This window comes from Mustelus asterias, chromosome 6 (genome assembly GCF_964213995.1).
Source record: "Mustelus asterias chromosome 6, sMusAst1.hap1.1, whole genome shotgun sequence".
NCBI classification, from domain to species: Eukaryota; Metazoa; Chordata; class Chondrichthyes; order Carcharhiniformes; family Triakidae; genus Mustelus; species Mustelus asterias.
Genome location: NC_135806.1, coordinates 50,167,301 through 50,194,527, shown reverse-complemented (window position 1 = coordinate 50,194,527; position 27,227 = coordinate 50,167,301). Strand labels below are relative to the sequence as shown.

Below are 27,227 nucleotides of genomic sequence, written 5' to 3'. Positions count from 1 at the left end.
GTAAGCCTTATTTGTGACTAATCAATAAACTTTTACTTTACAGTTTCAAAATAAGGGGTCTCCCAACTAAGATGGAGATGTAGAGGAATTTCTCCTCCCTGAATTCTCTTCAGAGAGCAGTGCAGGCAGTGTGATTGAATATATTCAAGGCTGGGTTACGTTTCCAGGTTTTTCATTACTAGGGAGTTGAGGATTATGGCGGGGTTGGACAATGGGATGGGGGGGTTGTTGGGAGGCGTGGGGAGGGAGGCAGGAAAGTGGAGTTAAGGCCACAATCAGATCAGCCATTCTTATTGAATGGTGGAACAGGCTCGATGGCTATTTCCCTTCTTAAGTAAGGAACCAAAAATGGCCTACTCTTGCTCCTAATTTTTATGGCTCCCTGTTCTTATCTGGTTTGAAGAAAGTCTGAACATTGTTTAAAGTATTATGTCTTCTCCCTTTCCTTACACTAATAATTTATGAGTAAGAATGAGTTTCCATTGTCTTTTAACAACTGTACATATAAAATGCTAAGTTCAGGAGGGGAACTAAAATACTGACCACATTTCAGTTGTATATTGATTTATTCTTTTGCACATCCTGAAAATCATTATATCATATAAATTCATAGAATAAATTAGTTAATAACGCCATTAAAATAGTGAAAAAAGAAACATCACCCAGAGTAATTTCCAGGCATAATAGAGTGTAACAATCCCAACATTGCAGCCAGCCCAGTTCGGATTCAATTGCTGGAATCTTTTGTGAACATGTCTAATCATCTAAATGTTACAAGTTTTTGAAAGTATAGATGTAACTGCTGAATATGAAATAGATGTATTTACCCATGTCAAGGAGTATACTTACCATAGAATCCCACAGTGCAGAATGAGGCCATTTGGTCCATCGAGTCTACACCGACCACAATCGCACCCAGGCCCCATCCCCATAACCCCATGCATTTACCCTAGCTAGCCCCCCTGACATGAGCCAATTTAACACGACCAATCCACCTAACCTGCACACCTCTGAACCGTGGAAGGAAACCAGAGTACCCGGAAGAAACCCATAAGGACACGAGGAGAATGTGCAAACTCTACACAAACAGTGACCCCAAGCTGGGAATTGGACATAGGTCCCTGGAGCTGTGAGGTAGCAATGCTAACCACTGTGCTACCAAGCCGCCCATCTATATTATTAATAGTAGTTTGTATGGGGTGAAGCAAAGTGAGAAGGGATGACATGCTGAAAAGAAATTAAGAAAGTTAAATGGTACAAAGGACTATGAGAAAGAGATGGAATGAATGGATATGATGATGAGCCATTTTCTAGGTGAATTTGGGCATAAGCAGTTAGGGTGCTTCGCTGCTTTGGCAACTTGGTCAGGAACACCATGTGAGATTTGAAGTCTCAATTTGGGAATTAATTGTCAGATCAGACTCTGCCACATGCACCCAATCAATTGTTTTTGTTTTATTCACACTTCCATGCATATTGCTGTAAAGGAAGCTGTTTCATTTAACCATTAATTTTACTTGTTGCACTTTAACTGGTAAGTGCAGTACTAGATACCCTGTATGCAGATAGTATAATTTTTTTCTTAACAACAATATGGCACATAATTCCCCTGCCCTGCCTCTAGTATAGAAAGAACATGAAAGTCATAAAGAGAAGATAAAGTAGACATTCACCTAGATGATACCAGGGAGGAAAAACAATTATGAAGGGAGGCTTGAGATTTTGAGATTATTTCTGCTAAATGTGTGAAATGTTCACCTGTTATATTGACTTTTTAATGTTGAGAATTATAAACATTTAAAGGAATCATCATAACTATTAACATGACTTGGCAATGCAGTAGAGGCTGTTGACATGGCAGAAATCTAATACTTGATCTAAAAGAATTAACCCGTAATGCAGGTCAAAGTGATATTAATTCTATTGTCTAGTAAATACTCGTTTTGGATTAAAAAATTCTAAATCTGACAAGATGTATTTTAAGTTTACAAATTTAAATTTTAAATATTCCAACACAGCTGCAGGCTCCCAAATTATATTGTAATATTTCAAACAATTATTTTAGGTGATGACTTTGGTTCGTCTGATACTGAAGAAGAGATAGGGGAGAATGACAAGTTCAAGAAGAAGCTGGATGCAGAAAGTCAGTGAGTACAGTTTTTATTTTTTCATTAACATAGTTTGGTTGTTCAAAGATGTCTGTAGTAAACAAAAATATCCTGATTTATTTCTCTCTTTGAAGCACAGTAAAATGTAAGTGTCTATATATACACCAAATTAATTAAAATAAATTTATTGTAATGAAATTGCAATCTAATCCCCTTTTTGAACTGTTTCTTAACATGGGTTAAGTTAGTCTTGATTGTATTATCCTTATTTTGCATGTTGTAGGCTTGTTAGCTGTAAAGGTCTGACTTACTACACTGCTTCTTGTAGCTTACAATTATAAAACATTATTAAAATATATGAGACCATTGAATGGAGAACTTGATGTGTCTTGGACATTTGGTGGAATGTTTTATGATGGCGATACTGTTTTGAAAAATGCAGTGTTTGCCTCTCTTTGTTAAGGAGAACATGATAAATGCGGCCACACCACTCGAGTGGGATTGTTCAAAACATCTTTTTCACACACTGGTGATGGGCCTTGGGAATCAAATCTACAGTTGAAACAGATACCTAAATTCTTGGGTGAGCACAGTTCCCTAGTTGATTGCTTGTTCCTAGAAAGTAATCTTCATAGAAAGGGATGGCACTCGACACTAGCCTCAAAAAAAGGCTGCCTACAAAGTTCAGTGTATTGTAGGACATGGATTTTTACAGTGTAACTTTTAATGTGGCATGATCTATAGTGAATCTCTCTGGCATTCAGCAGCAGTGAGGCTAATCAGCCAGTTTGCAGAATTCTTGTACAGTAAAACAGAGTAAAAAGTAGTGATTTTGTTTCACATTTTAATCGCACAGAGAATGAAATGAAGATTGGGCAATACACATAGTAGAAGCTGAAATATCTTAAACTTTAAAAATAACTATTTAAAAAATAATGGATTTTTAAAATATTCTCCTTTAGGAATAAGACTTCACACTTTTAAAATAATTTTTCAAGGCAGAGAGATTTCAGCAATAATTACGACATGCTACACCATTTAAAAACGCAGCATCACCTCAAACCAACAAGGCTTAATATTTTCAATTGACCTTACAGTGCACCCAATGGGTAACACTAGCAGCAACTTCTAGATTCCAGTGTTTATCTGCAGACATCAAAAGCTGCACAGAAACGACAATGGCACCGTCAGTTTCGCCATCATTACAACTGCAAATTCGGAGACATGGGTTTAATTTCCGTCACAGCACCTAGAGTATTTAAATTCAGGTAACTAAATTAAATCAGGAATAAAAGACTGGGATCATAGAATGGTTACAGCTCAGGAGGAGGTCAATCAGCCCATTATGTCTGTGCCGGCCCTTTGCAAGAGCATCTCAGCTGGTACCACTCCCCTGCCCTTTCCCCATACTTCTGCAAGAATGCCCTAGGCCCAACGATCTTCATCATAAAGTCAATTAGGAATGTTTATGCAGTATTTAGTTCCATTTGCAACTATTCAAATAATGAAGTAGTCGGTACCAGCAAGCAGCAAGACCTGGACAACAGGCAGGCTAGGACTGATAAGTGGCAAGTAGTATTCACGGCACACAAGTGCCAGGCAATGGCCATCTCCAACAAGCGGGTCTAATCACCTCCCTTGACATTCAACAGGATTATCATAGAAGAATCCCTGCACCGTCAACATCCTGGGGGTCATCATTTACCAGAAACTTGGACCAGCCTCATAAATGCTACAATAACAAATTAGAGACTGGGTATTTTGCCAAAGGCTAATTCACCAAAGCCTTTTCGCCATCCACATGGCCCAAATCCGGAGTGAGGTGGGCTATTCTAAACTTGTATTGATGTGTGAAGCTCACAGTACTCAAGTGCCACAGTCATCTTGGCACAGAAGGAGGCCATTCAGCAGATTGAGTCCATGCTGCTCAACACAATTCAGGATAGCGCAACCTGCTTGATTAGCAAGCCATCAACTTACCATTCAGTCCCTCTATTAGCAGCACTGTAGCTGCAGCATGTACCAGCCAAGAAAGACCAGGCCAACAAGTGCCTGGGACACATGTCCACCGTAAGAAGTCTCACAACACCAGGTTAAAGTCCAACAGGTTTATTTGGTAGCAAATACCATACACATGTCCACCTCCAGCCTTCCCTCCAGCTTGCACACCATCCTCACTTGGAAATATATTCCTGCACCTTTATTGTTGCAGGATCAAATTGCCAGAACTCCTTACAGCACTGTGAGAGTGCCATCACTGCATAGATTGATTGCAGTGGTTGTAGAAGGTGTTCAGTGCCACTTGTGGGTAATAGTTGCCACTAAATGCTAGTCAATGAGGCCCATATACATGAACAAATTAATTAAAAAATAAGTCCCAGTTGAAACTGGCATTGTATCTTTAATTTATTAGCAATTGGATATACCTTGTCTACCATTAGATGCAGTAAGAAGTCTCACAACAACAGGTTAAAGTCCAACAGTTTTTTTTGGAATTACGAGCTTTCGAAGCCCTGCTCCTTCATCAGGTGAGTCAATATGTATCATTGAACCTGAAACCTTAATACAAACAATGTGAAGAATTGCAGCAGATTGCTCTTTTCTTAATATTGGAGCTGATAGCGAAGCTATTTTCATTTTGTTCATGAGACTCCTTGAAAGGCATTACAACCTGCTATCGCTCAGCGATCTCTAAACTATTTGAGATCTCACAATATAGATGTTTAAACAAAGGTGTGCAAGTACCTTGACTAGAACCTTAGTGGAATTGTTTAAGCTACGTTTTCTTGTTTTAATAGCAAAATCATGATCAGTGTCTGTCTTTTGTCTCTGTGTAAAATATTGTTTTGAAACCGGCAGTTTAAAAAGTTCATCTTCCATAAACAAGCCATGGCGAACAGTTGCACTTAAATGCACATAGCCCACATTGCTTGCCATCTGTTACGCATTTTTTTTTCCACATTATTTAAATGAGTCTAAATGACGAGATTCCATGTTAGTGAAAGTGAAATGCCAGCGGCAGCTCCTGTGTTCTTGTTCTCTTGAGCATTCTACTCCCAGAATATATGGAAGAGTAAGAAGGGCTAACATAAATGTTCAAAGCCATTTAGCCTTCAAAATATGCTGCAGTTTACTTTTGTTACATATACAAACTGCTAACTTTGAAAGGACACTTTTTTGCTGAAAATTATTTACAAGGGTTGAAATTACTGCTGTCATCTACAAGAAGCATGGTTTCTATACCTGAGTGCGTATATACTGTATAAAGTTTAATCTCTATCCTTGAATTGACATTGCAATCTATTATGATGCAGCATTTGTGCATTCCAAAAAGTTATGTAAATTAAAGAGTGCTGTTAGAATAATGAAAGGAAGTGAAGAATTCAAATGAAGTAGGCAACTGCTGACATGGACTTCAACATAACTGTTGCATAATTGGCTTAAGGAATGAGTTTAGTGAAGGAAGCCAGTACAGTATTACTGCAGCACAGTTAGAGAAGAACTTGGAACTATAGAAGATAAACTGAAGAAGATAAATTTAAAAAAAACCAAACTTCTATAGAGTATTCTGCAGGAGATAATTTGCTAGCCAACTTTCTGGATGTTTTTGAAGTCAGTGTGACAGAGGTACTGCTTAGTTAAAAATATTTAAAACACACATTCCCTGTGTCAAGTTGGCATTTGTTCTATAATATAGGGTTTTAAATGAGACCAAGGAGAGAATTAGCTAATTATAAAGGGAACATTGGATCTTAATGGGGTTTCCCATTACTGAAAGCAAGCAAATGTATTTAAAGGTGGAGGGGCATGGCTTGTAAAATAAAACAGATGGCAATCCTACTGCCTTCCCACCCACCCTGACTTATCTCCCATTTTGCATAGAAAATAGGAGGAGGACTGGGCTATTTGGCCCTTCAAGTCTGTTCTGCCATTCATTATAATCATGGCTGATCATCAAATTCAGTATCCTGATCCTGCCTCCCTTCCCCCCCCATATCCCGTGATCCCTTTAGCCCCAAGAGCTAAATCTGATACCTCCTTGAAATCCCACAATTGTTTTGGCCTCAACTACTTTCTGTGTAGTGAATTCCACAGTGGACAGGTAGATGTCAGGCAGCCTACCTGCCCTCGGGACTACTGAGGCCCTTAAATGGCCAATTAAAGGCCTCGTTTCACCTCCACTGCTATTCCCCCCCCCCCCCCCCCCCATAGCCCGAGAGCGTTAACTGTGCGGGCTCTTGTTGGGTAAGAAGGGTTTGGGAGGGTGAGGAGCGATCCTCTTGTGGGGTTCCCTTATGACTACTGGAGACTCCACCCACCACACCCAGCCTCCTGCACTCCTCAAGATTATACCCCCTTTGCCTGTCCACTCGCCCTGATTTCTCAAACCCAGCCCCTCCACATTCTTCACCCCTTGCTATGGTCCACAAACCAAAGCCCCAGACCTGCCTTGAAGTCCGGGCTCCGTCACTGCTTCGGGACTGCCTGTAGCCCCAGTAGTGGCTGCTGCTCGAGTCTGATGCTGCTGGAACTGCAGAGCCCCCGGCCAACCTGAAAGGCTGGTAGCTCTCTAAGGCAGGACTTCCTCTCAGGTGGGTGATTGGGGCGAGGGGGGTGCAGAAACCTCACCCTGAAACAATTAAGGCTACTCCCAGTGTAAAATGACTTTGGGGTGGATGATTTGGTCGGGAGTGAGGGGAATAAGGTGAGCTGCAAAATCCAGGTTTATATTTCTAAAACACAATCCAATAATGTCACTATCAGCAGCTTATCATCATTCCAGTGCTATTGTATGAGGCAGGCTGAGGAAGTATCTGTATAGCGATAAGAGGAAGAAGCTGTGATGCTTTCCAAGAAATTTCATGTTAAGTAGATAATGGAATCTCCATTGGTGTAGCCTATTTAACCTTTCAGAATGCTTTTGACACTGTTACATGTGAAAGGCATATAATTAAACTAAAAGTCCTTGCAATCCAGAGTGGAATATGGATTTTTTTAAAGGAAAGTAAGTGTACCAATATGAGTTACAGTGACAAGTTGGGAGCTTGTGTTGATTGGGGTCCCATGAGAGAGCCAATGCTGGGACCCTGTTCTAATTTAAATTCATGACTTGGGTATTGAAACCACAATATAGCTGACAGCAGTAAAACAATGAGAGCCACAGTGTCAAGAGGATAGAGCAGAAGATTTGTAGGGCTGTATTGGTTTTGCAATGGAGCAAACTAACAAATTAAATATAAAAATTAAAGCATTACATGTTGGTCAAAAATGTGCATCTTATGTATGCAGTGACTGGAATTGAATTAATAGGAGATTAGAAAGGAACCTGAGAATAATATTTATACACTGGAGGGACACAGTTTTAAAAAGTGACATAATGCATATATACTAAAACTGTGAAATCATTAGAGTTTATGCTCCAGGTTTGAGATGCATTATTATGACCAGACTTGACGAACTCTGTTCATAGATCATAGAATCCCTACAGTGCAGAAGGAGGCCACTCGGCCCATCGAGTCTGCACCGACCACAATCCCACCCAGGCCCTACCCCCACATATTTTACCCGCTAATCCCTCTAACCTACGCATCTCAGGACTCTAAGGGGCAATTTTTAACCTGGCCAATCAACCTAACCCGCACATCTTTGGACTGTGGGAGGAAACCGGAGCACCCGGAGGAAACCCACACAGACACGAGGAGAATGTGCAAACTCCACACAGACAGTGACCCGAGCCGGGAATCGAACCCGGGACCCTGGAGCTGTGAAGCAGCAGTGCTAACCACTGTGCTACCGTTCTTCTCACTGCATCTTAAAAAACATGCATACTTGGGAGACGGTGCAGAGAAGAGCACTATGCTGGATCCCAAATGTTAAAAGAGTAGAAAATATTAGATAGCAATTATCCAGAAAGAAGGCATCCAAGGGTAGACCCTCCTCTGGGTAAATGTGGTTGCCAGTGTGTTACGTGCATTTTTACATGTTGTGGTTTGGAGCTGTGGTTAGTGATGGCAGATGTTCCAACATTCTTTCCCTAACATGGCTGACCAGAGATCTTCCCTGCTGTTAACACCTGCCATTGGAGTATGTCAGAAGGATTTTCAGGGTGGCCATCAAGTCCTGAAGTGGGACTTGAATCCCGAGGTTCTGACTCAGAGACAATACCCACGATCACAGTTAGATTGCCACTCCACTCCTTTGTACTTGCCCAGGTTAGGAGCTGCACATTTCTTGCCCGCTCTTCCCACCCGACCCTGCTGAGGATTGTTCATTGTACCTGGTTTCCAGATCCCTGCAGTGCAGGGCAGCAGTGTCCGTGGAAGGGGAGCCATACCTTGCTTTTTATGGCAGCAGATAAATTAGAGTCTATGTGTTTAAATACCCTTTCCCTGCCTTCTCAAAATGCATGTGGGGAGGGGGATGCAGGGGGTAACGGTTAGTGTGGAGTAGCTTAGATCGGGGTGGGTAGGATGGGTTACAGGAGTGGGGTCAGATGGGGCAGGTGTGGGGGTATTCAGGGTGCTTGGGGAGTATTTGGGGTGGGTAGCAGTGTGGGGGCGGTGGAGGTTGGGAGGGTAGCCATAGGTGGGGTAGTCGTGTGGCATGGCCGGAGGGTGGGGGTAGTCGGGGCTGGGAAGGATTGAGGGGCTAGAGGTGATAGTCAATTGGTTGGCAGGATAGTCAGGGGTTGTGGGAGCATGTTTAGAAAGGAGTACGTGGGGGTGAGGGGAGCTATCGGATTTGGGATGATCGGGATGGGGGGAGGTGGGGATTGGTATCAGTACAATAGTTATGCAGATGTTGGTAGAAAGGTTAAAACCACTTGAGAGAGTCATAATCATACGAACGAAGCCTCTGATTTACATCCCAGTGCTGGGTAATTGCCGTTCAGAAGTTTAAACTTTCTGGGCATTTCCTGTACAGTCCTTGCGTGCTGACCTCTGGAGTCACCCCAGGAGTTCTGAGCCTATTCTGCTCGTGCACATAAACAGTCAATGGGAATTGTAATGTTGAATTTTACCTGGTTGTCCATAAGAATTGTAGTGTTTTTTTGAAAAGGCAATGTTAAATGCAGCCAAATAAAGTATCTTAAACTTCCGCAGAATTGCATTTCTTAGGTTACAAATAACAATACAAATCACGTTGTATTTTGAACCGGCATAATAACATTAGGGAGTTATAACCAGAAGAAACATAAATTTCAAAATGTTACTGTAGTTACTGTAATGCAGCTGTGTTCATTACGATCAGAAGTAAAAAGGAGTAAAATAAATCAAAGGTGGAAATCTAATCTGTTTTGTTTTCCTCTGTTATCTCTAACTTATCCAGATCACAATTACATAACATTCATCAGAGAATAGATGATAAAGTAATAAGTAGATTTATCTCCACTACTGAATAAGTAGAAATATTTTGTGTAATTTAATATTTTTGCATTGGGATGAATAAATTAAAATAGCATCAGTAGGAAAGAAAGTTAGAATAAGTGTTTATGTTAAGTGTTTGTACGTAGTGCGTTTTTAATAAGATAAAGCAAGATGGAAATACAAGTGGTATTTCCTAAAATAAAAAAACATGAAATGAGGGGTTAAACTCTAGGGCCCATAACTTCTGATCTCTGGAGCGTCATACTGAAGTCCCCATGTAAGGATTGCACTGCAGTTGCCCAGACATTCAAACTTTCTTTGTGCAATTGCCCTGCATTGGGAACCATCCAATAATCCAATTTAAATTGCTTTGGATGGTTTGACTGTCTTAAAGCAATTACCCAGAAAAAGTTGGAAGAATTGAAACCACTTCTAACTCCCATCCCCAGTGTCCCCTCGTTCTCTATGCCAAGCTCTGCCCTTTCTTGCCCATTGGTTCTAGAAAGTGTGCAGTGGGTCAATGGGCATGGAAATGCCAGAACCATTGGGGGGCATGAGGAGACATGGGGTGGGGGGGGGGGGGGGGGGGAGGCAAATGGCATAAGCCACGTGAGGGGCCATGGGGAAGGTTGGAAAGGTAAAGCCTAGCAAAGGAGGGGAAATACAAGTGGTATTATCTTTTGCACTTACAAGCCCCCCTCGTGCGCTGGGACTTGCAACTCTTCTAATGGGCTGTAACCCACGACACTTTAGAAGCTCAGCCAGGCTCCACGAAAATTGCAGAGGTGCAGGAGATTCCCATCTCTTCAATGGAAGTGGTCAGGCTGGTTTCTGACAGCATCCCATACACTTCAAATCACTTCCAAAAATCACACAGCCCGGGAATGGGGTCAGAAATTAACCTGCGCATCATTTTTAAAGGCTCCCAAGTCAACCTGACTCGATGAAGATCTAGATCCACGTGTCTTGAGGTGAAGCAGTGATAATTAAACCAGAATTAAAACTTACTTCAGTTCCTACTTTTAAAAAATTTAAACGTTATTTATTTTTATATATCTTCATTATAAATTCCTATATTCATATTTTTAATGGGAAACAATATCATTACAGGGCAACTTTCTTTCCTTACATATGCACCCAATGTATTGATGTTTCTTTATTGACTTTTCTCTATTGTGCAATTTTCTTTGAAGCACAAGTCAGTGAGTGGCCATTCTTCAGGCTCTTGTCACTGATAATATTGATGTGGCCACTAGGGGGTGCAATTCAGTAACCCAAGTGATTCCAGCTATCAGCTTTTTCTGCTTTAATTTTAGTCATAGAGGTATACAGCATGGAAACAGGTTCCTTCGACCCAACTTGTCCATGCCGCCCTTTTTTTTTAAAACCCCTAAGCTAATCCCAATTGCCTGCATATCCCTCTATACCCATCGTACCCAAGTAACTATCTAAATACTTTTTAAAAGATAAAATTGTACCCGTCTCTACTACTATCTCTGGCAGCTTGTTCCAGACACTTACCACCCTCTGAAAAAATTGCCCCTCTGGACACTTTTGTATCTTTCCCCTCTCACCTTAAACCTATGCCCTCTCGTTTTAGACTCCCCTACCTTTGGGACAAGATATTGACTATCTACCTTGTCTATGCCCCTCATTATTTTATAGACCTCTATAAGGTCACCCCTCAGCCTCCTACGCTCCAGAGAAAAAAGTCCCAGTCTATTCAGCCTCTCCTTATAACTCAATCCATCAAGTCCCGGTAGCATCCGAGTAAATCTTTTTGGAGAAAGACAATGATTCTCCTCAAATTCTTGGCATGTAGGAATCATGTAAACTTGCATTGCTTCACTTCACAGCACACTGTGTCGCAGCGCCAGCACACTGTTGTGCTCACTTTTTAAAAACTTGACGTTTTCATCTGTTTTCCAAAAAAAACACTTCAGTGTAGCTCCTTTTAAATTATGCTGCACTTTTTACAATAACTGCTGGACTGAGAGAGCAGGATTGACAAAAGTGCTCAACACATAGCTGTCTCAAAAATGGTCACACTTTGCAAACTTACTCTTAACAGACTACAGGACCTTGGAGCTCTGGTGCAGCTAAAATCCCCTTTTGAGATACTGGCTTGAATGGTAGCAATGTATGAGATTTGAATTGAAAATTAATTATATCCCAATATAGTATTATTGGAGTTTGTATTCTCTCCCCGTGTCTGCATGAGTTTCCTTCGGGTGCTCCGGTTTCCTCCCACAGTCCAAAGATGTGCAGGTTAGGTTGATTAGCCGTGCTAAATTGCCCCTTAGTGTGAGGGGAATTAGCAGGGTAAATATATGGGGTTGCGGGCAAGGGCCTGGGTGGGATTGTCGTCGGTGCAGGCCAGATGGACCCAATGGCCGCCTTCTGTACTGTGGAGATGCTATGATTCTATGAATATCTTTATCTCCTTCAAAGATAATATCATTTTAGATGATTTGTTGTACACTTTGCAAGATTGTTATAACATCTTTTTTTATTCCGCTGATTGCCATTATCCCAAATATTGCACCTCCGGACAAACAGTAAAATTTGAAGATATCCGATATGAATGTTTCAGATAGCTTTTCCATAATTAAATAAAAGTGATCTTCCTGCAGTGATATTTTTCTCCCCCCTCCCTGCCCCTTTACTTTGCCCCTTAAAAGTAAGACTTCAAAATTCCACTGAAATTAAAGCAAAATACTGCGGATGTGGGAAATCTGAAGTGCTGAAGAAACTCAGCAGCATCTTTGGAGGGAGAAACAGTATTAACATTTTGAGTTGAGTCGCTCATCACTGAAGCTGGCCAGTTTACCTTGAAGTTTTAATGTTTTTGTAACATAGTGGTCTAAATCTGTGTTAGTTTGCACCAGGGATTTTTCAAGCTTTCCAGTGTTAGCGGTCCCAGAAATGTTAATACAGTCCAGGGTTTCAAGGTTGCAAAAAAACATGAACCTAATTGCTCAAAATAAAAAGTATTATTGTTTCAATGATTTTTTTATTGGTACACTTAAGCCAATAAATCCAAAAAAATACAGAAATCTAATAACCTCAGAAATCCTGTGGAATTTCTTTGGGGAAACCTCTTGCAACAACCCTAGTTTGGAAACCTATGCTTCATACATTTGACAAAATTGAACAGCAAGCAGATCAGTTACAAACATTGCATCTGATTCCTAACCACAGATTCATTTGTCACCTGTGATTCTGAGGGTGAAAGTGGGAGCTAGAACAGGGAAAAGCAACAAAAGGTTTCTTGAATAAAATTAAAGCTACTGTGGATCTGGAAATCTGAAATCAAAGCAGGACGTGCTGGGAAAACGCAGCAGGTCTGGCGGCATCTGGAGAGACCAACAAAGTCGAAGCTTCGAGTCTATGACTTCTTCAGAGTTGGACTTTTGAAGATTGTACAGTAACTCAGACAAACAGTTGGGGACTGGTTTAAAGAGTGTGCCTGGGTGTTCCACAATTGATATAAGGCAATGGTAAAAAAGAGCCCAACTGTGAAGTAGCTGATGGGTTGTAAAAGTTAGCATCTACGCTCCAGATTTGGGCATCTCTAGCAAGCCCAGCATTTATTGCCTATCCCTAATTGCTTCTGATGTGATGGTGACAACTGAGTGACTTGCTAGGTCAGTTCGATGGCACTTAAGAGTCAACCGCATTGATGTGGGTCTGGAGTTACATGTAGCTCAGACTGGGTAAGGGAAGTAAATTTTCCTAAAGGACATTAATGAACCAGGTAGATTTATAAACAAGCCAATAGTTTCAAGCTCTGCAGCTTTTTAGTGCAAACTTTATTTAGTTAACCAAATTGAAATTGCTCAGCTGTCACAATGAGATATAAACTCCTGTCTCTGGACTTCCCCTCGGTTTCATTATCAGCATGTTACTATTCCCTATCTCGGAGCTAATTACTGGAACAGTAAAATATAGGGAGTTTATGTTCATTCAAGAAATCTAAACTAATTTTCACCAAGAACTCATGTAATTATTTTGCTGCCCTTGCCTTCTGGAAAGGTGCTTAAGCTGTTGGCATCTTCCTGGTTTAACTGCAAACTAATGAATCAGCGGACTTTGTAGCACTTTTGATGCACCAAGCCTTTTAAGTGAAGTCTGCATCTTCCTTGATTCAGGGCCATTCATGAAGTTTGTAAGCTGTTTGGAGATGAATGCATTTACCAAAATGTATATATTGTCCTCGCATCACTTTCAAAGAAATGTGCAATAGGGACAAAGCAAAGCAAGGTAACCACAGAATTGTACAAAGCAACACTGACCAAAATGTGGGTGGGGGGGGGGGGGGGGAGTGGCCCAAGATAGTTATCTTTGAGAGGAACTTGATGTATTGGACCAGAAGAAGATGAGGGAGCAACAAAAGATGTGCCTAGAGCAGGGGTGTTGTCTGAAGGCAAAAATAAGAAAACTGAAACATGAAAGGAAATATAATGGGGCAGAGATTACAATTTTAAATTGTTGAACTCAGTGTTAAGTGTGGAAGGCTGTCAAGTGCCTGAGCAAAAGATGAGTTTTCCTTGAGTTTGTGATGAAACAGCCACTCGCTGCTTGAACTGAAAAATGTTCTCAATTTTTGAAAGCTTAATTGATCATTGATAGGTCTCCACTTCCACCCCTACCCCTGTTCTGTTTCTTTTCCAATGAGAGAAATTACCAATTTTCAAAACCTGTTTACAATCATTTGTTTCTGGTGTTTATTCAGTGAACCTCTGTGAACTCCTTTTGCACCGTTGATGTCCTAATGTTTGGGGGCTTTTTTAAATAAAAATTATTGAAGAAAATTTGGGAAACAAATTCTGTAAATGGCTGACTGCAATGTAATTCTGCATAATTCATCCTGAACAAAAGCAACAGTAGAATCATAGACTCCCTACAGGGCAGAGGAGGCCATTCGGCCCATCGAGCCTGCATCGACTCTCTGATGGCATATCTTATCTTGGCTCTCTCCCCAGCCCTATCCCTGTAACCCACACATTTCCCATGGTTAATCCTATATGACCTATACATCATGGGGCACTAAGGGACAATTTAGCATGGCCAATCCACCTAACCCACACATGTTTGGACTGTGGGAGGAAACCGGAGCACCCAGAGGAAACCCATGCAGACACGGGGAGACCCTGCAAAAGTCCACACAGTGGATTTTGCACATTTATGTATTTCACCAATTTAAGTTTTATGCAGCTCTCAAAAGCAAATTAAAAGATCACGGACAATTGATGGAGATTAATTGATGAAAGGCTTGTGAATGTTTTTAATGTATACCATTCTCAGGGACCAAGTAGTTGGTATGGCTATTGTTTGCAGTGCGCAACAGGTGGTAGAATTTGAATTCAATAAAATGTCCTTTAGGGAAGGAAATCTTCCGTCCTGACCAGGTCTAGGCCACATGTGACTCCAGAGCCACAGCAATGTGATTGACTCTCTGGGCCTTCTGAAATGGCCTAGCAAGCCACTCAGTTCAATGGGACTAGGAATCGACAACAAACGCTGGATAGTCAGTGATGCCCCACGTATGAATAAAAAAACCTTTTCTAAAATTTGTAGCATGTACTACCTCAAAATGGCCACAAGATGGCAGAAGTTACCTACTTATAATTTTTCTTCTGCTCTCGTTGAATGCTGTGATTTCTAAATTTGCTTATTAACCTGTGTAATTAAATATATTCTAACAAGCTCTGAAGTTTTTGACCTTTTTCTCCAGACAGGATAATAATATTGATTCCACATCTTCTTACAAAGAGTGCAATGAGCAAGAGGCACCTGAACTGAAACAGGGTAGGTTAAATTGTTAAAGGAATGCTGTTTAATTTTTAAATATCTTTTTGTGGGACTCGGGTGTATCTTTTTTTAAAAACTGAAGGTGACTTGAGTTCACCTTTTGATAATTATAAATAAGATCAAGGAAATTATTTTAGCTTTGCCTAAGGTCTAACTTCTCAATTACCTTAACTTCTGGTTCTATCAAAATAGATATCATTTAATAACAGTATAATACATCTTTACAATTAAATTATTCCAATTTTCAAAATTTTGTTGAACTGTTATTAGAATGGCCATTTTGTTTATGTACAGATGAGAAATCAGAGAAATGAAAAATTATATGAAGCTTAAAGGTTAATGAACACTAGAGGGTGCCCTTTCCCAGGAATTTCTTTAGTGTCGTACACTGCATGAGTTGTACTGTAGATTCCATTCCAGTGATTCCTTCCGATTCCTGGTTTTGTTTCATTATAAACTGTTTAATTTGTTGAACCATAACAAATGAGGAGTTGAACAATTTTGCCTGAGTTAATTCTATGCAAAATTAATGAAAGGAATTTCCCCGTGTCAATTTAAATAGGAGTAAGACAAAATATCCCCCTCCTGAGTCCAGAAACCCAAGAGAACTTCTGTTTGAAAGGCAGGATATTTGTAAATCGATGTTTTATACTATTTTTAAATTCATTCTTGGGAGTTGAGCGTTGCTCGCAAGGCCCACGTTTATTACCCATCTCTTAATTGCCCCTGAGAAGGGATAGTGAGCCGGTTTCCTGAATCACTGCTGCTCATGTGGTTTAGATACTCCCACAGTGTCATTATAGAGCGTGTTCCAGGATTTTGATATGGCAACAATGAAGGAAAGATCATATAGTGATAAGCAGGGATGGTTTGTGGCTTGGAGGAGGACTTGAAGTTGGTGGTGTTCCCAGGTATCTGTGCCCTTGTCCTTCGAGATGATAGTGGTCGTGAGTTTGGAAGGTGCTGCTTAAGAAACCTAGGTGAGTACTTGCAGTGCATCTTGTAGATGGTACACACTGCTGCCACTGTTTGTCAGTGGTGGAGGGAGTGAATGTTTGTAGAAGCGGTGCCAGTCAAGCAGCCTGCTTTGTTCTGAATGGTGTCTAGTTCCTTCAGTATTGTTGGAGCTGAACTCCTCCAGGCAAGTGGAGAGTATTCCATTACACTCCTTATGTGTGGCTAGTGGACAGGCTTTGGGGAGTCAGGAGGTGAGTTATTCACCCCAGAATTCCTAACCTCTGATCTCCACTTGTAACCATAGTATTTATATGGTTGGTCCAGTTCAGTTTCTGGTCAATGGTAACCCCAAGAATGTTGCTGGTGGGGGATTCAGTGATGGTAACGCCATTGAACATCTGTTTGAAAAGGTCAGATACTTGTCATCAATGATTCCTTTTTTTTTGCTGGAGGTGGTGTTAAAGGGATTAACAGGAGAAAACGGATGGCAATGAAGCATCAAGAAAAAGAATGGGGAATGAAGGCAAGTTGGTGGAGATACATTAACTTAAGAGACAAGAGAGGGGCAAATAACTAAGAACTGGTTTGAGTTTGAGGGAATGAATGGCTGGAAATGGCAAAAATATTGTCAGTTTGAATATACGTTGTGTGTGTGTGGGGTGGAGGAGAGGGAAAATCATGCGTGAGCTAAGTTGGAGGGGGAACACAACGTCTAGTTTATTTGGAGCTGGGGAAGAGGGGATTGGCTGAATTGTGGAAAGAGACATAGGTCATGTTGTTGCATTGAGAGTGAGTACGAGAGAACATGGCCCCGAGACCATTCAGCCTATCGAGTCTGCACCTACTCTCCAAAGGCACATCTTACTCAGCCCCCCCACCCCCCCTCTCCTTCTGCCCTATCCCTGTGCATTTACCATGGCCAATCCACATAACTTACACATCTTTGGAAGTGTTCCAGAATGATCTGAGTGTGAACTGGAGCATGTCAGGTTTGATTTAGGAGAATGACTCTTGAGGTAACTTCTGGGAAAGTGATCTGGTCAGTCTGTATTAAATTTTCTAAAATCCTTTCTTGATTAAAAATAAATGGTCTGATATAAATGTGGGGAAAGGTTTTCCAGGATGTGTCATTTCAGCGTGAAAATTCAGAATACTTCCGAGCCAGTCCTTCTATAAATGTATCACTGATTTTGTGTCCTCCGCCTTTAGACTTTCATGTACTTGTTTCTGTTAATCAGTACAAGTGAAGGGAACATTGAGAGTACCTACAGTTTAAATTGCACATCTCTTTGTATCTAATTGCTTCTTTATTCATTAGCTTATCAGAGTTTTTTTTTGCTTCGCTAGCTTTCTCGGGGCTGTCAAATGTGGTTAGTTTTCAGGTTTGTGCACCTATCCAAAATATATCACTTTCGGTGAAGTAGAGTGAATATTAGGTGTTCTTCAGCAGCTGTGATTAAAGTCTGAAACATAGTCTTCACCTTTGATATAACCACTTCAAGAAAACTGGAGGATTATGTTGTTGTTTATTCGGAATTTGCAGCATGTAGACTTGATGGACCACCTTTCAAGAAATGGAACCTTTGTACTTGACTGTTTACCCACACGCTATCCAACAGCCACGTATACGTACACTCGCTGTTTACCTTATTCCCTTGTGCAGTCAGCAGAAAAGCTTGTGAATTGTATCATTTCAGGGTACAGGTAGCAGAAAATCTTACAGCAACCATCACAATGTTAATGCTCTTACAGCTGACATATTGCAGCAAGTTAAACATTTAGGTAGCCACAGTCCTTTAACTTGTTTACACCATTGCTGCATTACGGTGTTTGAAATGGAAATGCTACAGGTAAAGTAATGCTGTAACATTTGCCCTCTGACTTCAAACATTCTCAACAGTAACGATTTGAAACTGTTCTCAATTTAGTGATTCTGTGCTGTTCCTCTATATTAAGTTTATGTAAATTGGATACTTCTAAAATAAGCAAGTTAATATTTGGTGCTGTGTTTCAAACTGCTTTTGCTTTTTATTGGCTTTAACAATCTGAAATGCACAAAGATAAAGTTGGTTTATTTCTTTAGTGACGCTTGACAATGCCTTGTACGCAGCGAGGATTTTGTTAGTCTGAGAAGACTATTTCTTTCTGTAATCAGCGTCTTGTCTTGCATGGGCAGAGGCAAAGGCTTTTTCAAAATTGACATCCAGAAGAGTAGTAACCTTGAATATCAAAATAGAGATGACCAATACGTCTCTGGGTACATTAACTACTGGAATATAAATCTCAACCTAGCACAGTGAATGACTGTTCTGAATGTATTCTAACTGAAGCCGAGACAATACTTAAAATATAAAATAAAACTTAAAATCAGAAAAATTGATTTATCCCATTTATTTGATTCCTTTCTACCCACCGTATAGTTTGCACAACTGTAGTTGCCACAGGTTTATCTCCTGAGATGAATACTCAAAAGTTGAAACCCCCAGAAAAACTGAAATTTCTTTTTTCAAGCCAAGCAAAACTTGAGTTTAGTATGTTTTATCTGTTCTATCCTGATGAAATACATTGCACAGATCTTTCCAGAGATCCAAAAGGACTGAAAATTTATAATACATTGAGTAAAATGATTTTTGTTAATGGTTTTATGTAAAATTTGCTTTGGAAAGGACAGTTGTTGCCTTGAAGAGTTCCTTTAAAGAACTGATATTCTTTGAGCAGCATATGTTATCTGTCACCACCATCAAACAGTACAAACCAAATCCCTCCAATGTTCAAGTATATGTGTCTTTTTGTATCACCAACTTGTGAATTTTATCATCTTAACCCACCTTTGCGTTTCACTTGTATCAGAAATAACAGTTGCTTAACAGGCCAGTGGAAATGGATGGGTTCTGTCTTTTATATTGCTTGACAAACTTGTGAAGTTAGGAAATTCCATTTCTGGTGTGCGTGTAAAATATTATATTTAAGTTATTGTACATTGTCAAGAGATGTTAATAGGGACAATTGTAGCCATATTTTCTCAGTATTAGTTCACAGTGCAAATTAAATAGTTGTTCAGTTAAAGGAAGTATCTCCATTGTAAAAGCAGAAATGAGTTAATGGAGTGAGCAAAGGACATGGGAGGAACATTCCTACTCTCTATTCAGGTATCTACGAGATCACAAAGAACAATACAGCACAGGAACAGGCCCTTCAGCCCTCCAAGCCCGCGCCGCCCCCTGGTCCAAACTAGACCATTCTTTTGTATCCCTCCATTCCCACTCCGTTCATATGGCTGTCTAGAAAAGTCTTAAACGTTCCCAGTGTGTCCGCCTCCACCACCTTGCCTGGCAGCGCATTCCAGGCCCCCACCACCCTCTGTGTAAAATATGTCCGCCTGATATTTGTGTTAAACCTCCCCCCCCTTCACCTTGAACCTATGACCCCTCGTGAACGTCACCACCGACCTGGGGAAAAGCTTCCCACCGTTCACCCTATCTATGCCTTTCATAATTTTATACACCTCTATTAAGTCTCCCCTCATCCTCCGTCTTTCCAGGGAGAACAACCCCAGTTTACCCAATCTCTCCTCATAACTAAGCCCCTCCATACCAGGTAACATCCTGGTAAACCTCCTCTGTACTCTCTCCAAAGCCTCCACGTCCTTCTGGTAGTGTGGCGACCAGAACTGGACACAGTATTCCAGATGAGGCCGAACCAACGTTCTATACAGCTGCAACATCAGACCCCAACTTTTATACTCTATGCCCCGTCCTATAAAGGCAAGCATGCCATATGCCTTCTTCACCACCTTCTCCACCTGTGACGTCACTTTCAAGGATCTGTGGACTTGCACACCCAGGTCCCTCTGCGTATCTACACCCTTTATGGTTCTGCCATTTATCATATAGCTCCTCCCTACATTATTTCTACCAAAATGCATCACTTCGCATTTATCAGGATTGAACTCCATCTGCCATTTCTGCCATCACATAACATTCAGAAACATTGACCTAAGAGACAAATCTCTGTGATAACAGCCTTGCAATACCTGTGTTGCAATGCCCTTAGAGACTGATTCTTTCAAAAGAGATTCAAACTCAGTTACTCACTGGAAGAATAATGAGGCAAGATTTGACATTTTAAAACCTTTACTGTAACAAATGACTAAAATGAACTATTGACTAAATACTTTCCTTATACTTTAAACTACAGATAGAAATGTTCCCCTTTTATATTCCTCACGCATTGCATCCTCCGTGCAATTACAATCCATGTGGCAAACAGTCCACAGTTTCTCCCAGCTTCCAATGGGTTCCTGGATCTCTTTTTTGCCAAGTAGTAACTTTGACCATCTCCAGGTATTTTCCTCAGTTTTCAGAGTTCCTTGAATCCACCACCAGCAGTAAAGCTTTTTCCAATGGTTACTTTCCCTGCCCATTGCACACTCTTCCCCCTCTCCCTGAAATCATACTGGGACAAATCTCCTGGAATCAGTATCGCTGGAGGATGCATCGTTTCTGCAACAGCGTTTCTGTTTCCTTTCCACATTTGACTCTGGTAGCTCGCAAAACCAAGCAGCTTCTCTCTGCTGACTACAGCAAACAGCCTTTCATTGATTTATAGGGATGTCTGGAATCTGATCTTAAAAAGAAAATGGCTTCCTCAGCCCTCTTCCTCATAGCAATGTGACACACATTAAATGTACTCAAACGATAGTTAGCTTTCCTTGACACCCCCCAATTCTCTTTCCCCTTCTGGGACTTTGGGAGTCTCAGTCTACTCATTGTAAACCCAGAGACTGCTGCCATAGTCTCCAAGTATAAATACCATGCACATTCTTCTCAGTAAAACAATCTAAATCTTCATTTACGATAAATTTAAAACTACAGTCCCAAAATATAATCTTTTAAGTCTTTATAATTATAACACCAGTTGAGTGCGGACTATTGGATTTTTGGGGACGTATTGTTGAGGGGGATAATGCCTTAAAGAGGGCTGGTATCTTTGTAATCTACTATCTGTACTCCAGTCCCACTTGTACCACATTAATTTAATTTCTAAAACTGATGTACAAGCTACACTTATACACATTCAAATTCAAAGAACAAAGAAAATTACAGCGCAGGAACAGGCCCTTCGGCCCTCCAAGCCTGCACTGACCATGCTGCCCGACTGAACTAAAACCCCCTACCTTTCAGGGGACCATATCCCTCTTCCCATCCTATTCATGTATTTGTCAAGATGCCCCTTAAAAGTCACTATCGTATCTGCTTCCACTATCTTCCCCGGCAGCGAGTTCCAGGCATCCACCACCCTCTGTGTACAAAAAAAAACTTGCCTCGTACATCTCCTTTAAACTTTACCCCTCGCACCTTAAACCTATGCCCCCTAGTAATTGACTCTTCCACCCTGAGAAAAATCATCATAGAATCATAGAAACCCTACAGTGCAGAAAGAGGCCATTCAGCCCATCGAGTCTGCACCGACCACAATCCCACCCCATATCCCTACATATTTACCCGCTAATCCCTCTAACCTACGCATCTCAGGACACTAAGGGGCAATTTTAGCACGGCCAATCAACCTAACCCGCACATCTTTGGACTGTGGGAGGAAACCGGAGCACCCGGAGGAAACCCACGCAGACACGAGGAGAATGTGCAAACTCCGCACAGACAGTGACCCAAGCCGGGAATCGAACCCAGGTCCCTGGAGCTGTGAAGCAGCCGTGCTAACCACTGTGCCACCGTGCCGCCCTAAAAAGCTTCTGACTATCCACTCTGTCCATGCCCCTCATAATCTTGTAATCTTCTATCAGGTCGTCCCTCAACCTCCATCGTTCCAGTGAGAACAAACCATGTTTCTCCAACCTCTCCTCATAGATAATGCCCTCCATACTAGGCAACATCCTGATAAATTTTTCTGTACCCTCTCTAAAGCCTCCACATCCATCTGGTAGTGTGGCGACCAGAATTGAACACTATATTCCAAGTGCAGCCTAGCTAAGGTTCTATAAAGCTGCAACATGACTTGCCAATTTTTAAACTCAATGCCCCGGCTGATGAAGGCAAGCATGCCGTATGCCTTCTTGACTACCTTCTCCATCTGCGTTGCCACTTTCAGTGACCTGTGTACCTGTACACCCAGATCCCTCTGCCTATCAATATTCTCAAGGGTTCTGCCATTTACTCTATATTTCCTATCTGTATTAGACCTTCCAAAATGCATTACCTCACATTTGTCACTCCATCCTGCCATCTCTCCACCCAAGTCTCCAACCGATGTGTATCCTCTGATGGTCCTCATCGCTATCTGCAAATCCACCAACCTTTGTGTCGGCGGCAGACTTACTAATCAAACCAGTTACATTTTCCTCCAAATCATTTATCATGATTAAATATCTCAACTTTAAATATGTACACTTCATTTAACTTCCATTTTCATGTTCTAGAGGTATGGAATGTTATACGAGCTCAAAATGCAGCGATTCTTTGTGATTTTAGTTCAGCAGTGTATCTTTAGTTAGCAATGCATTGATCATACCTGATTCCATTAGCTGTGTTTTTTTCTCAGTTTAAATGCTACTGCATAAATATCCTAATTTGTAAATTGAATTATAATATCACGAGTTTGCGTGCAATGTTACCAGTTAAGTAAAATGGTGATACAACAGGAGGATTTTCCTGTTGCATTCCTGGTGTATTTTATTTATGAAAGGTGTATTTTTTGGGAATTGGCATAATGCATTTACTTGGTAAATAATATGGATTTGTCCTTTCTGAACCAGGTGGAGCGTCTGGAGATGAAAGTGATGCCCTCAGCATAAATGCAGAAGCGTATGATAGTGATATAGAGCAAAACTGTAATGACCAAGAAGACGGTACAAACCCGGCACCTCAGAAAGGTTCGGCAACTCGCACTGGCGTTGAAGATGAAATACAAAAGGACATTGAAAAGAGCGTAAATGAGATTCTTGGCTTGTCGGACTCCGCTGCAGGAAAACATCAATCCGCTGGTTCTCCCAATCCTGACGGGGATGGTCTTCACCCTTCAGCACAGCAACTGGAACTACTCGAACTAGAAATGCGGGCCAGGGCAATCAAGGCTCTAATGAGAGCTGGTGACACCAAAATGCAGTCTTAACTGGTGCACAAACACGATTGTTACTCTTGAGAAGGTGCAATCTAGCCAACACTATAGGCCAGGTAAAGAATTGTCTTTAGTTTCCACTCTCCCAGTCATCTAAATTGCAAATTTACTTGCTTTGCCATCCTCCCTACCAGGAAATATTTTTGAGTTTATTTATGAGATTTGAGCTCCATTGGTAATTTACTTAGTTATAAATTATGGATCCCAAATTTACTGCTGCAGATATTTTCAAAAATGCTGCAATAATGGGTAAAGATATTTTGAATTGGGCAAATTGTACTTTATAATCAGTTGTATTCTGGATGGCCTGACAGTGAAATGGTAAGTGACTTTTCCTTGTTTAGTCAAATGTTTACATCCTGGTGCTGGTGTAGATGTGATGATGTTTATCAACTTCTAACTAATGGGAAACAAATGCTCATCTTGCCCTTTGTGTGGAACCATACCTGTTAACTGGAGTCAGCACTTTGGAGGAGTCTTCACAGTAGCTGAGGTTAAGTAACAGAAGGGAAGAGAAGTGTAATGGTTTAGAGAGTAAAGCACAGTGTTTCAAATGTGTTTTAGTGTAGTGCCTTGCAATACTGAGCACTAATATAAAATTGCAATGATTTTGAATGTCATTGTAAACAGTCTTTGAGGCAGCCCTTTTCGAAATTGTATCCATCTAAAATTGTTTAACGAGGGCTGTTAGCATAGTAACCGGACACATCAGTGAAGCAACAAGCTCTCTTAAATACAGAATATTTAGAGATTGTACATACATGTTATATGGAGGTAAATTTGTTCAGTTAAGTTTAGTTTGAAAAAAACTAAATTTTAACAGTAAAACTAGGCTGAAATTGTTACGACCACAATTTTATTTACCTGTGTTTTTTTGCTAACTTCAAAATGTGACGTCATTGTATGCTGACCTGTGGTTGTTTTGATTCTATTCAATTTAATTAATGAGTTAATGATAGATGTTCTTGAGTAAATTGGAGCACATGGAAAACATTTACTTAATGACCGGAAAACTCCCAAAAAGATAAGGTATTTTTTAATTTGGTTGAGATAAATGCTGTGGTTACTTTTGTTGAGGGCTCTATCTTCAAGAAGAGCTCTTGAAAATAGAATTCTTCACCAATTCAGTTTAGATGTGGAAGCATGCCATGTTTATGGAGAAGGAGATTGCATTATTTTAAAACCATATCTTGCAAATGGTTGTTCGTATTATTTACTTTAGGTAACTTATCCTCTCCTGTGATTGATGAAGCTGATATTTTTTAAAAGTGACTCCCCATTGCTTTTAATTTTTGGAAAACCCACAAGCAGTTTTCTCCTTTACAGCCTACATCAGCTGAAACGCACTCCTTTAAGGAGGATGAATTACAGAATTTGCTCAGGTGAAAGTAGCCACAGGCACCTATCTAAATTCAACAGAGCAATTATTCCACATGCTGTTCAGATTTCAGAATATTCCCCTGGAAAGCAGAATGGCATTTTCTACTGTTTACCGTTATATTAATTGTGGGTCTTTGACATCATCTCGGTTGTCTATATTCAAATGTAATTAAATCACAATTTTTCCAATTGCTTGTATGTGTCTCCTTAATATTGAGTTGGTTTGACTCATACAGACTTGCTTTACTTAACCACCTAGCAATTGTTAATGAGTTGGCATTTATACTATGAGTGAATGTTGACCGAAGTACTATCTTGAAAGTGTATTCGGTCTTGTGTTTTTTTTTAATAAGATCAACAATTAGCATAAATTTTATTAACCTACAAAGATCATGTTGAAACAAGGGCATTGAGAGCCACTAGTGAGGGATGGAAGTTTCTGGAAGACTTTGGCAATACAAAGATGCCACTGAACTATAAATTGGATGCCAAAGGCATCAAATCAAAATTGAATTGAATATTTTTATATTTCAATGCATATTTGAATTATTTTTGTTCCTTTCCAAATTTTTGTTACGAACTACCCACCCAATCATTCTGGTATCGCTCGATGCAGTGTCTGTTAGAAGATGTCCCACTGATCACTATCTCATCATGAATGTTGATCAGAACTTAAAGTAATATTTCAAAAGAAAATAAGCACTTAGCAATTCTTAGTTTGTGAAAATTAGAAATGCTGGCATTCCTTCCCCAGGATGTCCCAAAATATTTAAAATTACTTTTTTGTAGTGTAGTCACCATTCTCGTACAAGGAAAATTTCTAATTTTCCTGTTTGAGTTCTGCTTATCCCCAGAATCAAAAGTAAAGCATCTGAATTAAATACACTTGCATCAAAATTAAATGTTGTAAACCCAATAAAGCAAGGGCGGCATGGTGGCACAGTGGTTAGCACTGCTGGCTCACAGCGCCAGGGACCTGGGTTCAATTTCGGCCTGGAGTCACTGTCTGTGTGGAGTTTGCACATTCTTCTCGTGTCTGCATGGGTTTGCTCTGGTTTCCTCCCACAGTCCAATGATGTGCGAGTTAGGTTGATTGGCCATGATAAATTGACCCTAGTGTCAGGGGGATTAGCAGGGAAAATATGTGGGGTTACGGGAACAGGGTGTGGGTGGGGGATTGTGGTTGGTGCAGACCCGATGGGCCGAATGGCCTCCTCCTGCATTGTAGGGATTCTATGATGATTCTATGAAGTGAGACAAAAGAAAACAATATTTTAATTAAAATAGATTTTTGGGAAAGAAGAGTACAGTTATCTACATGAGCAGGATTTATGAAGCCAGTGTATCTTTCTGATTTGGGTACTGTGAGTTCAATACTTGTCTTGCATCTAAGGGCAGAGTTTGAAAGCAACACAGGTTAATAGAACACAACACAGTTAATAATTCCCTCTATTTGTTGATTATGTAGGGCCATATAGGGGAGGTGGTGGTTTAGTGATATTGTCACTGGACTAGTAATCCAGAGACTCAGAATGCTGCTCTGGGAACCTGTGTTCAAATCCCACTGTGGGAAATGGTGAAATTTGAATTCAATAAAAATCTGGAATTGCAAGTCTAATGATCATGAAACCATTGTTGACTGTTGCAAAAATCCACCTGGTTCATTAATATCTTTTAGGGAAGGAAATCTGTGATCCGTACCTGGTCTGGCCGACATATGACTCCAGGCTCTTAATTGCTACTCAGCTCAAGGGCAATTAGGGATTGGCAACAAATCATGAAAGAATTTTAAAAAATTGTTTAGGTGGCTTCAACCCAGTTCCTTAAGCGCATAGCACAAAGCTATCATTGACAACTGTCATAACATTTGTATAGAAAGTGGAGAATTCACATTTGTCATGTAGTATGCGGGGCCCTCTTTGAGGTTGTGTCTAAAGCTCATTCTTCAGACAGAGTAGAAGGAATTGTCTGTACTTGATGCAGCACTTGCTGACAAAAAAACATTCATCCCCATTGCTGGCATCTTTTGTTTTGACCACAAAATTTAAACTTCAGCCACTTAGATAGAAAAGGTCTTAATGCAGTAATTCGGTAAAATTGCAGGAGATAACAGCAAACATCTTCAGAAGCTGTCTTAACATCCTAACAAAAAGCGATGTTAACATTACCAATGATTAATTTTTAAGATATTGTAACAAAAAATGAATTGCATCTTCCATTCAACATGCCTCATCACAAACGTCTCAAAGAATATATTCAGGAATAATATGACTACACTAAAAAATTGTTAAAGACCAACAATATAAATTGGTGAATTTTATCAACCAGTTGAAAGTCCTCAGCACACAGATCCTAAAATAGTCATTTGCATATTGCTGAAAAATGATTTTTCGTCAAAGCTTTTTGTCTTGGACTCATCAGAACAAGAATATCCCATTTGAGAAGAGAATGCTGATTGGTTGGCAAA

The 27,227-nt window shown here is 40.5% G+C and overlaps 1 protein-coding gene across 4 annotated transcripts in view; it reads left to right on the top strand.

Annotated features, from left to right (window-relative positions):
• caap1 (caspase activity and apoptosis inhibitor 1) overlaps positions 1–24,947 on the top strand; it is a 31,923-nt gene extending 6,976 nt beyond the window's left edge. For 2 of the 4 annotated variants that reach the window (XM_078214286.1, XM_078214285.1), the window contains exons 4-7: positions 2,066–2,147; positions 4,550–4,636; positions 15,213–15,286; positions 23,019–24,947. In XM_078214286.1, coding sequence (XP_078070412.1) covers positions 2,066–2,147; positions 4,550–4,636; positions 15,213–15,286; positions 23,019–23,374 — 599 coding nt within the window. In that variant the 3' untranslated portion in view covers positions 23,375–24,947. The remainder of the gene's footprint in view (positions 1–2,065; positions 2,148–4,549; positions 4,637–15,212; positions 15,287–23,018) is intronic. The other 2 variants (XM_078214288.1, XM_078214287.1) reach the window with 1 other exon arrangement.
• Positions 24,948–27,227: the final 2,280 nt, after the last annotated feature.